General features: G+C 36.2%; 1 protein-coding gene across 2 annotated transcripts in view; it reads left to right on the top strand.

Annotated features, from left to right (window-relative positions):
• Positions 1-4,601: 4,601 nt before the first annotated feature.
• LOC120535739 (complement C1s subcomponent-like) overlaps positions 4,602-18,210 on the top strand; it is a 58,893-nt gene continuing 45,284 nt past the window's right edge. The window contains exons 1-3 of one of the 2 annotated variants that reach the window (XM_039763768.1): positions 4,602-4,702; positions 4,906-5,039; positions 5,170-5,380. In XM_039763768.1, the coding sequence (XP_039619702.1) occupies positions 5,035-5,039; positions 5,170-5,380 (216 nt within the window). In that variant the 5' untranslated portion in view covers positions 4,602-4,702; positions 4,906-5,034. Of the gene's footprint in view, positions 4,703-4,880; positions 5,040-5,169; positions 5,381-18,210 lie in introns of those variants that run through there. The other variant, XM_039763769.1, reaches the window with a different exon arrangement.

Below are 18,210 nucleotides of genomic sequence, written 5' to 3'. Positions count from 1 at the left end.
CCTCCATGTTTTATTTTATTCACCTGCCAGTCTGGGGCACCCCTAGGTGGTAAATGGGGCTTTGGTTTCGCAGGGAGGCAGGCACTCTCCCCCAAGAGAGCATACTGAGTCCCTTTTGCCTCCCCCCTCCAGGGCAGCCCAATTCTGTGAGCCCCACCCGCACACTCCTGGCCACTCCAGATGGGCTAGTTATGAGTGCGGGAGCGGAGCCCGCACCGGTCACGCCCGAACCACGGGCACCCTCCCGCCTGAATACTCGGCCCGATGCGCTCCCACCTGGGTATATTGCAGGTCCTGTCCCCTTCTCCTCCGGGACTTCTCCATCCTGCCGACTACGCCACTGTCACAAGAACGAGACATTGACAGATAAAGAGTTGGGGCAGCCACCCGTATATTGTGGTATCCTGGCTGCAAAAGTCGTTTTCTTTTCACAAAATACAGAGCACTGAAGTGCACACAACCGAGTCCAAAACAAGACTAAAGAAACAAAGGAAAAGGGGCAGGTTTTAAAGGGGGAGACAGGAAGTGAGGTCGTATGGATCTGGCACGTGGTCTTCCACCATTGGCTCGTAGCCGGAGGTGACATCAGAGGGACTGGAGCTGGTGTGGCCGACTTCCATTGGCTCAGTCCCGGAAGTGATGTCAGGTGATCCAGGTGAAATCCCCGGGGATGGTCTACAGGCAAGGGAGAAAAAGAGTCAGTGCACTCTGCCACACCCCGGCATGCCTCCGAACTGCCTTCACTCAAGCCCTTTAGCTGCCTCCCATGCGCACGTGTGTGACAATATATATAACTACAGTGACCTTTTCCCCAGCACTTCCTGTCCTAACTCTCTCTTAAATAGAAGGGTCATGCAACTTTGGCACATAAGGAGTTGCCTACCCTCTAGCACTGTGGTAGAGCACTGCCTGATTCCCTAGGTCATCTTTCATTGTCATATTCCTTAGTGATCCTACCTCCAGTGAGGTATGGGCATCCAGTTCCCTAATAGTGCATCTTTGTCTTACATTTCTGCTGCTTTTCAGGACACTCTCTTTGCTCTTTTCCTTCATTTTATGCCTGTGATTTTCTTCTGGACTTGCCACCCATCATACCACTTTTCATCAAAAATAAAGTCTATTTTTTATGTAATGTATGGCAGGCTAAGCGAGGGACAAACTGGCTGTAGTACCCCACTAACCCACAAGGCCTGTACCTGCTGCTTGATTCGCAGACAGTGCCAATTTAATTTAACTTTAGAACACTGTGGTCAAACCTTTTTTTCCTCCTACCATGTAGCATAAATATGCACATCTGGCTGTTTTTAACCTGTAATTTCTAGTCAGAATATCCTGCAGGGTTTATGGTGGCCCTGTATTTGCTGATGTACCAATAGGATAGAAGTCCATCCAGCAACCCCTGGTGTTCTAGTACCTCTGTGTATTCTGCTGAGGTTAAAGGATTTTCAGGTAGCCTGTCAGCTCCTGATTTCTGATAATGAGCTACACTATGCTACAGTCAGCCTATAAATGAACAGTACTTGTTTCTTTTCAGTCATCCACAGATTCACACTTAACCTGGTTACAACTTCCCTTTGCTTTTAGTCCTGTGTTCCCACCTGCTGGACAGAAGGATTTTAACCTTTTATCTGTACTCCCTGGCCTCATGCTTCTTCTTAGAAGGTCAGGCATCTCTGCTACCTATTGAGCTATCTGCCCTTGAGTGTCCTATGGAAGAGTGTATGTGTTTTCCTCTAGGGGGCGCTAGCTCCCTAGTTGGAATAAGTTCTTTTGCAATTGCAGCATCTTAAGTAACCAGAAACTATATGGATATAATATTAAAGAGGCAATATCTCTCCCATAGTGATACGGCAGTAAGAAATCACATAAGAGAAAATAGCTTAGCTTTCTTTAATGACAATTTAAGTGGTATTTCAAACGAGGAAGCCATTGCAAGACTTTTCACTGAAGTGGGATTTCAATGTATACAGTCTGCCATTTTCATTGCTGCACTGGAAGGATTTTCAGGATCGGATGACGGTATCTCCCATCAGTCCGTCGGCTTCTAAGGTATGCCGGGCAATGTACCGAGGCTTTATATTCTTTCTCCATGTGCAGGCCCTTACTTAGGTAAATCATCCCATTCCAAACAAGGCAAAGAGAGGATTCAGTTTCATGCTGACTTTAACACACAGAAATAGTGCACATTTGTCTTTTTCTAGCTTGTGCTATGCCTGGCCTAGCAGTTCTAAATGCTGAGCCCCTTTTTACTAAATCTGGCACAGCTGTGCATGTAGGAAGAAAAGAAAAACAGATTAAAAATATTTGCATATAGCACAGTGGCATTAAACTTATATTCTGATTACAGCATGCTCCTGCTCAGATGGCATTCCTCCGATGTATGCTTGTGCTTCAGTACAAAGACATGGAATATACCAAAACCTAGAAACCCTGCATACAGTCAGGTCCATAAGTATTTGAACAGTGATACAATTTTCAAAATTTTTGCTCTGAACATAATCACAATGGATTTGAAATAAAGTAATCATTGTATGATTTAAGCGTAGACTTTCAGCTTTAATTTGAGGAGTTTACCAAAAATATTGTATGAACCTTTTAGGAATTTCCAAGGGCTTAGAAGTATATGGACATTTGACAGACAAGCAGGTCCATAAGAAGGTGGGAGCATTTACCTCATTATTTCATTAACCATTAAGCAGGAAAAAAATCTGGAATTGATTCCAAGTGTGGACTTTGCATTTGGAAGCTATCACTGTGAACTCTCAATATGAGGCCCAAAGAGCCATCCATACAAGTAAAAAAAGTTCATCATTAGGTTGAGAAAACAACACAAACCCTTTAGAAAGACAGCAGAAACATGAGGAGTGTTCAAATCAACTATTTAGTTCATTCTTAAAATTAAGAAATACCCTGGTGAACTTAGTAACACCAGAAGGTTTGGAAAACCACAGAAGACAACTGTGCTTGATGATTGCAGAATTCTGTCCTTTGTGAAGAAGAGCCCCTTCACAACATTTAGCTAAACCATGAACAATCTCTGGGAGGTAGACCTGTCTACAATCAAGAGAAGATTTCATGAAAGTGAGGACAGAGGGATTACCACAAAGTTCAAACCACTAGTAAACCTCAAACATAGGAAGGATAGATTAGACTTTGGCAAAAAAAAAAATTTAAAGCCTGATCAGTTCAATTTTCTATGGACAAGGGAAGCTAAGATCAATATATACCAGAATGATGGAAAGAGATAAATATAGAGAGAAGAAGAAATGGCTCATGATCTGAGGAATACCATATCATCTGTGAAACATGGTGGAGGCAGCTTTATGGCAAGGTCATGCATGGCTGCAAATGGAAGTCAGTCCAGTGTTTATTGATGAAATGACTGGTGGTGGAAGTGACAGGATGAATTCTGAAGTGTATAGGGCTACACTATCTGCTCAGATTCAGCCAATTACTGCAAAACTGATAGAACAACACTTCACAGCACACTTGGACAATGTGCCAAAACATACTGCGAAAGCAAACCAAATGATTTTCAATGCAAAGTAGTGGAATAACTAACCAACTGGACATGCATTTGACTTGCTGAAGACAAAACTGAAGGCAGAAAGTCCGACAAACAAGCAGTAACTGAAGACAGCTGCAGTAAAGGCCTGACAAAGCATCAGTAGGGTGGAAATCCAACACTTGGAGATGGCCATTGGTTCCTGATTTCAGGCAGTCACTGACTGCAAAGGATTTTCAACCAGATATTGAAAATGATCATTATATTTATGATTATGTTAGTCTATCCAAATACTTTTAGACCCCTGAAAATGGAGGTATGGTCATGCATAAAACTGTCAGTCTTTTGTAAAAAGTTCATAATTTTTTTTATACACCTTGAATTAAAGTGGAAAGTTTTTACTTCAGTTGCATCTTGATTGCTTTGTTTCAAATCCATTGTGGTGGTATCAGTCTCTTATCAGCTGTGCAGCACTACAAAACAGTATTTTTCACACAAGTGTTTTGTTATTAATAAAAAATTGCATGGTATCACTAAATGGGACAAATGCAAGAATAAGACAAGGCAAAAATGGTGCATGAAAAATTAAAGAACCTACTATTATGAATAAGGTAAATTTAACAATAGAAATTGAATAATGTCATGATCTCCTTCTAAATACCATTTTATAGAAGACAAAGAGGAAAATAATGAGTGAGCAGTATTCAAGAAAGCTCTCATCTTCTGAGCCATTCTTAGAAGATGTTTGCCTACTATGTACTGTAAGTTTGATAATTTGTGCAACTGTTTTCCAAGATAGTACGATTAATTATTTTAATCATTTCCAAAAAATTGTATGTAACTAATTATTTATATGTTGTTAGTATAGATAGCAGTAGAATACTGACCCAAAATTATACCTTTTTTCAGAGTTTAATTTGTTTAAAAGACAACCATTTCAGTCGAATTCAAGACATTTTAATTGAAAAAATGGGAGGAGGTAGTAAGCAAGGGGTGGTGATAGTTACGGGAATAGAATTGCATTATTTGTCAAAGTTCAAAATAGTTGGATCAAAATCATCAATCCCAAGCCCCCCTCTCCTGGAGCTTGTATTTACAAATGGTGCCAATCATTAACTGGAGTGCTTAAAATCAATCATACCTTTCAATCCTTTCAATCCGATTTTTTAAAAATCTCCTTGTATCTTCTTCAAATTGGTATGTGTCAATATCTGGAAATTTCTAGCATATTTGTATTTTGTAATGACATAACAAATGTCTTGTAAACCAAAACCTTTAGAAACATAAGTGTCAGAACAAAAAGAAATGAAAAGTGAAACAGGTAAACACTCCCTCTCATACTTTGTTACTCTTTCTCTCTCTCTCTCTCTCTCTGTGCATTCTGTGCTGGCTGATCTGAGGTTATAACCTAAGCAAACATGTGAAACGAATGTGTAAGGCTCAGAAAAACAGAAACTCAACCTCAAAGAGCAGATGCAACAGGGAACTTGCTTTTAGTTTTGTAGAAACACTTTTAAAAATTCCACACAATGCGGTAGGTAAAACTGTTGAAGTTCATTAAGCCTTTGACCTTTTACAATGGTTAATTTGTTTGGTATAAGAATTGTCTACAGCTTTATAATAACTGGTTCTCTCTCTCTTTCTCTTTCCATCGTCCTAATCAGCTTTTTACTGTTACTTGCGTTACCCCTATTTGTGAGGGGAGAGGCGCCAAAAATGTTTGGGTATGTTGCATCTCCCAATTTTCCTCAAGGATATCCTGAAAATGTGGATCAGAGCTGGGAGCTACGTGTGCCATCTGGGTTTGCAATACACCTGACACTGGTGCACCTAGATATTGAGATGTCAGAAGGATGCTCTTTCGATGCTCTCAATGTAAGTACAAAGTAAAAAAAAAAAAACAACTTTAACGGCATGATAACAGCTTGTGGGTCACCATAGAGCTAATAATATAATAACAAATGAGAATTCTTAAATAAAATAAAATGTCTCTCATTGAAACAATACTATTCTTGAGAGTCTAAGAAGACTAATTCTTTGCAGGATGATTTTATTTTTATGGTCAAATTGAGTTATGGCCAGTATGGTTATCATTGTTTACAGAGATTTAACAGAATGGTTTCACCATAAACCCTATGGTGATATTTGGGTTTTGATTTAACTTCAATCCCTGCATAGAACTGCAGTTATCAAGATGAAAGTCCATTTGATTCCCACTTGATTCGGGATGAAAACCTAAAACCAGGTGTTGTGAAAGTAACAGAAAAAGGAGCCAGGCTCAGTGCCCCCACATTATGCACATTATGCATAATGCACTCCCTTTCACCCCAAAGTGGTATTACTTGCCTTAGTTATGTCAGGAAGAGAAATCCTTGTTGCAGATGTATGAAACGTTATATTAAATGGTGTAACATATGCTCCCTAAGAATTTAATAGTTTGTATTCAAGGCATTTTTAGCAGTACAAAGATGCTATTTTTTTTTCTGTGTTTTGCTTGTAGCTTCTGGTTGGAATAGAAAGTTTTGTCATTTATGTCTATGTAAGCAGTGAACCTCCAGTAGTTCTACAAGTTTGTCCTAATAAAGATTGCAATAGAAATTAAAGAGAAACCAAATCTGACCTCTTGCTTGGCATACTTTAAGCACGAGTCTTTAAAACCTGTTAAAAACTCACAATTAAGGAACCTATCTATATTCTGTATTCTATCGAATCATTCAGCAGAAGTGTGCCAGGAAATGCTGCTAGGACTCGTTTATATCAAGAGCAATACATCTGCATAATGCCTCACTGTGACAGGCAAGCCAGCAGCCTTCTTCCTTTTTTAAATCTTCTTGCTTTTTAGTCATTCTGCTGTGTTTTCAGACCACAGTGTGTGTGCATATTTATTTATCAACTTATTTTTGTATTTATTTATTTAAAGAGCTTCTGAAAAAAAACATAACTTTTCCTAGGGAAAAATAAAGATCTATCTATCTATCTATCTATCTATCTATCTATCTATCTATCTATCTATCTATCTATCTATCTATCTATCATATCTTTTTTGCTTAAGGTGCTTTAGTTAACAAGTTGCCAAAGATGCCATTTGTGGGTCCATTTAAATTTTTGTAAAAAAGCTAACCAAGAACGATATACTCCCCATTTCATGACTTAGCTATAATGCACATTAGGAGAAGAAACATAATGTCCTTGTGGAAAAAAAAAGAATGTATAAGTGTAAGGCAGCTGTTGTGAAAAGTGGCAAAAGTCTGAGCATGCATAAAGATAGAAACAGACATCTTGATATGAGCATTAACTAATACAGTGTCTCTTTGACTTAAAGATTTACAGGTGATATTCAGATACTGAATAAGCAGTTTACGAAATGGATGGTTAGATAAATGAATGATAATAAGTCATTTTAATTGTTTACTGTTTGTATAAATTTGAAGTATTGTATGGTTCAGTGGTGCTTGACACACAAGTTCATGTTACCTTTCACCTAAATTTCAAAAAGAATCTGGAAAGAAAAATAAATTATTTGGTAACTCTACTAGTCATATCTTGCCTTCATTAGGATAGAAACTTAAAAAAGCTAAGAACAACAAAGTCCAAACAAGGCTTGGACACTACACTTTAAGGATAACTGAGTCTTTGTAATATTGCAAATGAGTTAGTGGACCACTAGAGCTAATTCAGAAATGTATGTTACACTGTTTGGAAATTTTAGATGAATCATGCAAGGTGATTGATGCTCTTCTTCCAAAAATATTACATTTACATGTTTGTACATTTTCAAAGGTGAAGTAGATGACACGCAAGCCAGATGATTTTGACATGTGTGAATTACATTACCCTGCATTGTTTTTGAAGATATGAGGGAAAGTTAATAAAGATACACATACCATGAAAAGCACCAATGATAATTTTTAATGAGATGACTTCTTAATCAAAAGTAATATGTTACTAAAGTAGAAATCTAAAATCTATAGGTCCAGCTTGTGGAGAATGACATTACCTAATTCACCACTATCAAGATGCTGACATGCTTTGTTGTTCTTGAGATTTTTCATTGTGGTAACTCTGATTCCTTGGGACAGAACAAATTAAAGGTATTTGAATAGATGATGCACAGCCATTTTCATAAGTTGTCTTCCTGATTGATTTAGTTTTGAGAATATTCAATCTCAGTTAATGTATGAAATTTTGTCCCCATGTCTTCTTAATTTCTGTTTCACTACTTGCTATTTATCCCCAAAGAAAACTCAAACAATAATGCATAAAAACCCTGCTGAGAAAGGTCAGAGAACCCACATAGGAAGGATACACAGATAATATCAATGTTTATTTCTCAGCTGAACTTTAAATTATAAGTGAGCAGATACTGGTCTTGCTGCTGGGTTGATGCCATTCCTTGGCCCTGTCCATAACTCCTGGTGTAATGGCCCATCTCATGGTATCTCCTCCATGCTCTTGAGACTGTGCTGGGAGACACAGCAAACCTTCTTGTGATGTGCCATCCTGGAGGAGCTGAACTACCTGTGCAAACCTGAATTGACTGCAGGTACTGCCTCATGCTGCCAGTAGTGACAAGGACACTAGCAAAACACAAAACTAGAGAAGAATCAGTTAGGAAGGATTAGGAGGAGGTTTGTCTTGCAGTGCACTTATTGTCAGTTTAATTTCCACCAAAGCAGATGAATTTGATTCACAATCGCTTATACTTCCTAACTGAATAAACTGATATCCCTGAAGCTTAACTGACTTAGTGTTTGACAGTGATGATTAAGTGTTCCCTTAATTTTTTTGATCAGTATACATCAATATAAAGGTGTCTTCTTGTCCATGCTTCTGTGTAATAGTGGTACATTCCTACAAGACAGTTTCACTGCTGCCAAATGAGGCTCATTTTCAGTTAATTTACTCTTTCAATTTAATTAGTTTTATACAATATGTTTTACTTCTACATTTCACCTTACAGATACATGATATACAGTATATTGCAGCAAATAATTACAGTGATACACCAAATTTGAAACTTGGCTAATGAGAAAATGCTGTTTTAATTGAAACACTGTAAACCTGAAACAGCGATTAACCTTCCCATACCCTGCTGTTTGAGATTGTGAAGCACACCTATTAAATAAAAAAGTCACTATTCTGCTCCACACCTCTTTACTTTGACTTCTTTTATCCTTTGCTCTCTAATTCTTAATGTATATATCTGTTTCTCCCTATTCACTCTCCTTAGTTTTTCTCTTTTTGTTGACTCCTTCCCCCAGCATCCTTAAGTTTATTAACAAAGACGTTACACTATAAATATACAGAAATAAAGTAAATATATTTATAATGTCTATAACCTGGTCCTTTTCTTTCTATAAGAGATATTTTATAAATGCAGAAGTATCATTAACTGTTTAATTACTATTTGTTTCAGAAATTCATATTGCAACAAGTGACATATAAAATGTACAGCACTAATATGTCTTCTGGGTGATTATTTTATTTGTTAATATTCTATGTTTTTTGTGAACAAATGTTTATTGAAACAGAGACATGATAATTGTGACAAATATTGTTAAATAAGATAAATATAAAAAACTACAACACAGTGTAACAAAAAGAAATAACAGGATAATGGTTTGGAGACCATTACTGTAACCCCTTTTAATGCAGGGGAAAAAAAAGTTAATACAAATATGCAACAAAAAGAATATTTGCATGATTGATGTTCTGTCTTTAAGATCCCTAGTTTGAAAGGCATTTTGAGAGCATGATCCATCCCTTGTAAAGTTGGTTTGAAAACGAATGGCAACTTTCAGTCTGACAATTCTTTAAATAATCGAGAAAAGAGACTTCCAAGACAGCCAAGATTCCTCATCCCACGAGTAGTCCTCTGTTCTGACATTAGAAAGGAAGAAGGAGTTAACAACTGAGCCACCCTATGTTCTGATTTAAAACATCTTACTTAATACTAAAGTGCAGTTTCTTCTACACGCACTTGAGCTCATGCTGATCACCGTCTTTAAAAACCCTTTTCTTCTGGTTCAAAAGGCCATTGATGTCACTTGTAATCCATGGCTTGTTGTTAGCATAGCAGTGTACTGTTCTTACTGGAATTACAATGTCCGTAAAGAAGTTAATGTAGTCAGTAGTGCAGTCAACAACCTCCTCAATGTTCTCACTATGTGATCCCTGCAGGATATCCTAGTCCATAGTTCCAAAGCAGTCTCTCAGAGCCTGCTCTGCCTCAATTATTATCTAAAGAACCAAAAAATAATTAAAAAATTAGACGTCTTTCACACACTCATTTATCTCTAAAGAGAAGCTTCTTAATTATAAATTCTAAATAAAATAAAATATATTTTATTGTAATTATGTTATTGTTCCCTTGGTATCTGTTGATTGATATGCTGTTTTTATGTTTGTTTTTGTTTTGAGTGAGGGCTTTGCCTTTTATTAGTATAGATATGACTATTCACTAAACTAATCTACTGTAAGTAGTATTATGTCAGGGTGCTTCTGTCAAAATGTCAATCAAAAATGATTGATGACTTGATGGCCCCGCCCCATTTCCACTAATTGGTGGATTTAAATGATGGGCTCCGCCCCTGTCCATTGATTAGTAAATTACAACCTGTCCCCTCCCTAATCCCACCCCTCTACCTGATTTGTCAGAGTTTGTGTCAAGAGCATTTTGATGGGTGTTGATCCTGCCTTAATCCCACCCCACCCGCCTGATTTGTCAGAGTTTGTGTCAAGAGCAGTTTGATGGGTGTTGATCCCACCTTAATTCACCCCCACCCTCCTGATTGGTTCAGGGTTTGCGTAAAGAGCAGTTTGATGAACGCTGTCTCTGCATTACACCCCCCTTCCCCCCCTGGCCTGTCAATGCCTGTTTGTTGGCTGGCACCACTCCACCTCCCTGCCACTTCTCCCGAGACCCTTAATATCAAAATAACTACCTTGCCATGAACCCAAGGCCTGATCGACATGTCCAGACATTTTCCTGCATATACTGTGCTGGAGTATGCCCCTGTATCTATCTATTACTTTAATATTATCATGAGATTAAAATACCTATCTAACTTTTGCTTTATAATTTGTAAAATAGGAAACCGCTTTTAATTGCTCTCTGTAAGCTGCAGTTTGAATGAAAGAGCCTTTCCCATTTCACAGAAAGTCCTCTCGCAGAAAGGCAAGCTTCCAGCCGCTGCGATGAAATAGCTTTCACCATTTCACAGAAAGGTAAGTGGCAGGCTCTGTGTGCGCCCTCCCACCTGCTGTGGGCTCCTTTGCTGAGACGCATGTTTTGTATTGTTTAACTTTTGAAGGTAAAGCATTTTAGGTATTGTGTGTAAAGCACGAGATAAGTAGTTCGATATAAGCCTTTAAAAAATCACACAGAAGTAAACAGTATACAGCAATTCCCTTTTTAAAACACGTACAGTATAAAAAAATCTATCCTTTGCTTTATAATTTGTAATTATAATTAAAATAATTAATATAATTCTAATTTATAATTTGTATAAAAGTCAATCTATCTGAGGCAAACCCTTTTCTATCAAATACAACACATTTTAAATAATCAAGTACATTTATGTATGTATTTTCAGTTGAGCTAAGGATCCACATTGCGGAAGCATTTCGCTAAACTTTCTAAAAGTGAGAGCTGTACCCAGACACACAGAGTGAATGGGCACGCTTGAATAACAATAACAATAACACACTTAAGTCCAACGCCTTAACCACTCTGGTGGTAGAAAAATCCGTTTTAAGCACTCTTTGCTACTCTGTGAAAACTGTGATAATTTTTTCAGCTCCTTCCAAAACAGGTTCTTCTCTTCAGATGCAAAAGGCCAGAAGGAGCGACCCCCACTTCAGTGGCATTCAGTTGTGGGCCCTGCTCAAACATTTTGCAGATGCGCGTAATTGGGCAATTGACACAAGAAACAGGTTCACACATACAGGCCTTTAACATAAGGTCATATCTTCCTGTTGTCAATGTAAACGGTCTTAAAACAGGTCAAGGGCCCACATTTGCTAAAAGAAATCACTCTCCTTATTATAAAGTCTGCTTTTTAAAAATACCATTCTTTTTGGTATATATAAATAAGTGTTCAGGCCGGTCCATTTCACAGCTTGAAATTAATACCAAAAGAGGACTCTGACAAAGTCTTCAATGTCTTATTAGAACAATGTTTTCTATTTTTTATTTTTTATGGACAGGACTAAAAGAAATATAATTATTGTTAATACAATCTATTCTCCTGAGAGTCCGGATGATTTTTAGACATATCAAGTGTATTGTTGAATAATTAGGTAAATGATTATTATAATATGTTCCTGTATTTATGGGATTATATCTTAATACACAGGGAACCTGAGACCAGGCTGTCTGTTTTTATTTACGTCTTTAGATTTAAAAAAGTTTTTATCCATACATTTTTCTGATTGTACTCTGAGAAGAAAAGTAGATTCCATGTCACTGTGGTACCGGTTTCTTTATCCACTTTTTGCAAAAAGGCATCTTTGCAAGATGGTCGTATAAAGTTTTACTTTTGCATCGGCGCTCAAGTCACTGCGTTCAAGTATGAATTTCATTTGGTTATCCAGTTCACTTTCCATAGTGCTTAAAAGGTCGCTGGAAGCCAAGACTTTCTGTTGCAATTGAGCCATTTATTGTTGATGTCCCAGGTACATCTTGTGCTTGTATTCCATATTTATACTCTCGAACCTATTAAACTAGTAATGAAAGGAATGGCCGCGTTTAATAGGGCTCCAAGAAACCCTCCTTTCTAATTTAAAAGGGTATAATTTTTCTAAACGGTAATTTTTTTTATCGCTGAGTTTTTTAACAGCGCAACGATGCTTCTTCAGCAGAGGGTTGAGTGCGTATGTGACTGTGGTATGTTTTAAGCTACTTCACCAGGCACAGAGTATCCAATATATTAACATGGTACTAGTCAGGGCCTATTGAATTATCAGGATTTCACTTTCTTTTTTTAAATCTGGTACCTCCTTTTTCCATCTTGTGCATTGTTCAGTAAACCTTATTTTTTGGGGGATCAGAACATTTTGCTTACACTCCACTCATTATTCTCTTTAGGTTTTTAACTGCTATCCCTACATTTGTAAGTTTCATCAGTCCTTTGAAAATGTTTCTGTGACAGTAGTAAGTCGTAACTCTAACATATTGTGCAAAAATCCAGACTACTTTTAAAAACTCTGCTCTGAATTTACCAATTCATCCAATATGTCGGCTTTGCCTCCATCTCACCACTGCAATTGGGCCTTCCTCTTTGTAGATTTATGTTGTAGGGGTTTATTTGTAAAGCAATTTGTGGCACTTCAAGTTAAATTAGATTTTCTTGGTTGTTCAGCTGTCCATCGGTGTTCCATTTTGTTATAAATTATATTTAGTCTCTCTTTATTTACTGAACATTTTATATGTCGAATAGAAAACAGTTATCTTGTTCAGGCTTTAATTTAAAACAGCATTTTCATCAACATGCTATAACCACTTAGGTGCTCAGGGTGCTTTGTATAATACAAAGTTTTAGAAAATCTGTTAATGCTTGGTAATAGCATTTCATTTTATATCAGTTATGAACCCCTGAAAAATAATAATGGTTATAGTAAGTTATATACACTACAGGGCTGATGATTAGGCTTATTTTGGACACGTTAGGCAAATCAGGAAGGAAAATGTTTTACTGAATAGTTACATAATATCTGTTATATGTGTTAGCACAGTGATTAAAATTTTACTAAAAACTGTGTGAGTTATTCTTTCTTTTAGGTAGTCCATGCACATATGGCAACTATCACTGAAAACTGCTTTGCCCTTGTTTGTGAAAAATCACCCTTTGTTTTAGTAGCATTCAGGATGAAGGGGATGTAAGTTTGAACTGTGATTCCAAGAGTCAACAAGTGTCTGCAGTCTTCTTGAATATGAGTCATAGGATCAGGGTTTGTGCAGTTATCATGGTCAAGATCAGAGTTAAGCTAAACATTATTATTCCTAAATGAAACATTTACTTGCCCATATCCATATCAATCAAGTATCACAAATATAAGACAGTAAAAAACTAAGTCAGAGAGGAAATTAAAAAACATATTGAGACCAGATCAACAAGAGATCACCCCAAGCTTACAGCACACTGCAACTGAACCTACGTGTTCTGCGGTATATTATCAGCTAAACTGTCCTCTATTTAGGCAGTTCCATGGGGTTGCAAAGAGTTGGGGAAAACATTATTTAACATCTGCTAGTATTATGTTCTTAACATTAGCTTGCTATTGTTATGACCTTGCCTGGCACTAAAAGTTGATTTTGTGTTCCTGCTGATTCAGGAAGAACATTAAATATTGGAGTTAAGAATATTAACTAGACTGGTAGTCTTGATTGTAATGGCATTTGTGCCAAAATGAAAAAGTAAATAAATAAACCAATAAAGGCAATTATGAAGTAAATAATCACATGAAAAATGGAGTTATAAAGGAGTTATTACAATTTGAAAAATGGCAATGATGTATAAAAAAGATCGATAGGTGACAAAACCAGCATGAAAAGAAACCTTTTGAAATAATAATTAGCTTTTTTGACATGTGCAATCTGGAATAGTCTGAATAGGAAATATGTCTTAAATTAAAAATATTAAATATTAAAACTGAATAAAACAAAGAAGTAACATTTAATGATATCAATTACCAATTTTATAAGGTTTGTTTATTTATTTAATTTAGTTATAAACAAAATCATTGGCTGCATTTTGCTTTGAAATTAACAATAGTTTGATACAACTTTAAGAATTAGAATGCAAGACAAACCTATACACTTAATAACAAATGTTTCTGTTTCAATAGGGTTATCTTGTATCTCTGTTTATTTTAACCTTTTGACAAGAAACCCTTAGGCCAGGGAAATATACAACATATATTGAAAATGAACAGTGCCAACATGCTAACTCAAAAAGATGACTCATCTGGATAAGATATTTTACAATATGTACCTGTTCGCTAACCACATGAGTCTGATAAACTAAATGGTCTCCACTTAATTGTAAAACTTCCTACGGGTACTACGGATATTGTAATGGAGAGTGCAAAAGATTCTATAATATTTATTCTTTAAAGGTCAATACGACAGAGATATAGCGCATGTGTCCACAGTGTTAACCAGTCACAGTATATTATGTTCAAAGTTCACCTATTGTTGTTCAGAAGAGATAGGACAATTGCTGCCTGTGTTCTGTTTTCTCTTTTATGTATTAACTATTAACAATTACCATACTCCTGATACATTAGGTTTTTTTATGCAAAAGTACATTTCACAGACCTGAATAAGATACATTTTTTCAGTTGACAGCTACAACCTTTGGCTTTTGGGCTGTTTTTGAAAACTTGTTTTTCATTCCAAGCTTAAAGCTCGACTGAACACCTGGTAGCTTCTGAATCTGAAAATTGTAGGTATCTCTTCTTGTTACAGACTTTCATTGAACTGATGTCTTTACATTTAGCTTGCATTTTGCATCATAACTTACCACTTCAGTTCCCGCTCTGCCACACAATAAATTCAGAGGCATGTAAGTATTTTTTTAATTGGAAATCTTTCTGTTCAGTTTAGATTATACAGTACTAGCAAAATACCCGTGCTTCGCAGCGGAGAAGTAGTGTGTTAAAGAAGCAATGAAAAAGAAAAGGAAACATTTTGAAAATAACGTAACATGATTGTCAATGTAATTGATGTGTGTTGTTGTCATATATATATATATATATATATATATATATATATATATATATATATATTACACACACACACATAAACATATATATATATACATATCTATACATATACACATATATACATACATATATATATATCTACATATATACACATACCTATACACACACACATAAATACATACACACACATATATACACACAAATACATATATATATATACATACATACACTATGAGGGGCCGTTCAGGAAAAAAAGATTGGTTTGTAAATATATACATTGGTTCAGATATTTATATCGGTTCAGAAACATTGGTTTGAATATATACATTGGTTTTAATACATCCATTCAGATATATATTTTGGTTCAAATATATACATTGGTTGGGATGTATTGGTTGAGATATACACATCAGTTTGAATACATCCGTTCAGATATATACATTGGTTTAGATACATTGGTTGAAATATATATAAATTGGTTTGCATAGATCCGTTCTGATATATATACATTGGTTTGAATACATCCGTTCAAATATATACATTGGTTGAGATATATATATTGGTTGATATACATAGGTTTAAATATATATATTGGTTGATATACATTGGTTTAAATATATATATTGGTTAAAATAGATTGGTTTAGATATATACATCGGTTCAGATACATCCGTTCTGATATATATATTGGTTCAGATAGATCAGTTCAGATCTATACATTGGTTGGGATTTATGGCCAGGCACAACGTGGTCACCCATGTTTAGCATCTCCCTTTCGCTTCATCATTGTTTCAACACTGTTGTAATTATTGTGAACATTTTATACAAGCAGCATACGCTTGTCTGTCGCGTTTTGTTTCGTAAGCCCTCTTTTTTGGGGGTCCTCGATTTCAAAGCACTTTTTTTCCTTTCATTATTTAAAACACTCGCACAGATACCCACCTCTTCGCCTCGCTCCGTCCCGCCCCGGCTCATTGTACCCGCCTCACTCGCTCCCTCTTGTCCCTCCCATGACAGATTCTTCTCAAAAGCAGAGTTACTAGAAAGCATTAACCGCAACCGCAGTACCTCCCATTTTTCACCTCATGAGACGCTGGTTTATCATTGGTGGAAAGCCCCGGTGATATCTGTTATTCCGTATTGGCAGCATTTCATTAAAGAGCGATCTGCTTCAGCAAGGAACTTAGTCCTGTTTGCTGAAAGAATGTTATGGAGGAAAACACTGGAGTTGCTCTCTTTCTTTAAATGTTGATCAGGGATCAAAATGACCAGAATATTCCCGCTTCACAAATAACTGATGTTTAACTGATGTTTTTATAGTAAAACGAACAAAACCACACACACTCACAAACTCACAAATCATGGGTCTCACGTACTACTAATAAAGCGTATCTGTCAAGGGCGATTATTTTTTCACCCCATAAAACAGATTCTTCTCAAAAGCTGAATTACCAGGAAGCATTGATCGCAACCGCAGTACCTCCCATTTTTTTCACCTCAACAGACGCTGGTTTATCATTGACCGAAAGCCGCCCGGTGATTTCTGTTATTCCGTATTGGCAGCATTTCATTAAAGGCGATCTGGTTCAGCAAGGAACTTAGTCCTGTTTGCTGAAAGGATGTTATGGATGTAAACACTGGAATAGCATTGTTTCTTCTGAATGTTTATCAGTGATCAGGGACCAGATTGATCAGAATATTCCTGCTTCACAAATAACTGATGTCTATTTTTATTGTAAAACTGAGAAAACCAAACACACTCGCGTACACAACACAAATACTCAAACTCACACATCGTGGGTCGCACATACTGCTGATTAAGTGTATCTGTCACGGACGATCATTTTTTTTACCTAATAAAACTTTAGTTCGTCAAATTTAGAAAGCAGCGCGGTGATTTCTATTATTCCTTATTGGCAGCATTTAATTTAAAGATGATTCACGTCAACGAGGTGAAAGAGTCTCTTATTTTGACAGGGCGATCGTTTTAAGGCTTAAGCATTTTTGATTGACTTACAAAAGAAAATAGCTATTACTTACCCTCTTTGCTTCAAATTGGCTTTTTTAAAAAACTTTTTGATGTAATTTGTTTATGACAGTATAAAATAAAAAAGTAGTGCTCAAAATTATAATGCGGTATCTAACAGGAAGAGGTGGTGGTAAGATTGCTGACTCGCAGTTAAATGATCACTGGTTTGTGTCCAGGGGGCTTCCTTTCTGTTATTTTATTTATTTACCTATTTATTTTACAAATTGCTTTGAGTAGTAAGAAAGGCGCTATAAAAACGTAAGGAATTAATAACAATTGTATTATTATTATTATTATTATTATTATTATTATTATTATTATTATTATTATTATTATTATTATACGTGTGAATGCATGATCAAATTCAGCCGCGTAGTGGGGTAAGAATAGGGACAATACCACGAGTTCATTGAAATAATTACACAGCAAGGTGCACATGCAATGCAAACATAATGTGTATATTATTGAAGTAAAGGTTCATATAAATTAATTAAATACAACTTTTTAACAAGTTGAGAGATGTCAACTGGTTAAAATGCACGAAATTATACTGCTTTATAGTCCACACATAGTGTATGTATATTGTTAAAATAATGATATAAAAATCCTATAAAATGATATAGAATCTGCGTCGTGACTTATTTTGTGTCAAATTTCTTCAAAGAAGTTTTTAATTAGTTTGCTTTAAAAAAATCTTACGGCAAACATGTGAACCGTAGAAAATCGCTGATCTTTATCAATTTGTTTTAACGCATGCTCCGTGCAAAATGCTGTCATATCTGTTAGTAAACATGCACGCAGCGATGTCCTGATGTCTGCGTTCTAAGGCTGCAGGTAAATTAAACGCTATTGACGTTTTAGCGGGGTGCTTTGTGATTGAGGGCGGACAGTAAACTTTGTTAAAATGATATCGAAAAATACCAGTCGTCAGTTGTGTTTTCAGTCGTTT

This window comes from Polypterus senegalus, chromosome 9, assembly GCF_016835505.1.
Source record: "Polypterus senegalus isolate Bchr_013 chromosome 9, ASM1683550v1, whole genome shotgun sequence".
Classification (NCBI taxonomy): Eukaryota; Metazoa; Chordata; class Cladistia; order Polypteriformes; family Polypteridae; genus Polypterus; species Polypterus senegalus.
The sequence above is the reverse complement of the archived record's forward strand: the minus strand, read 5'-3'. Positions and strand labels throughout refer to the sequence as shown.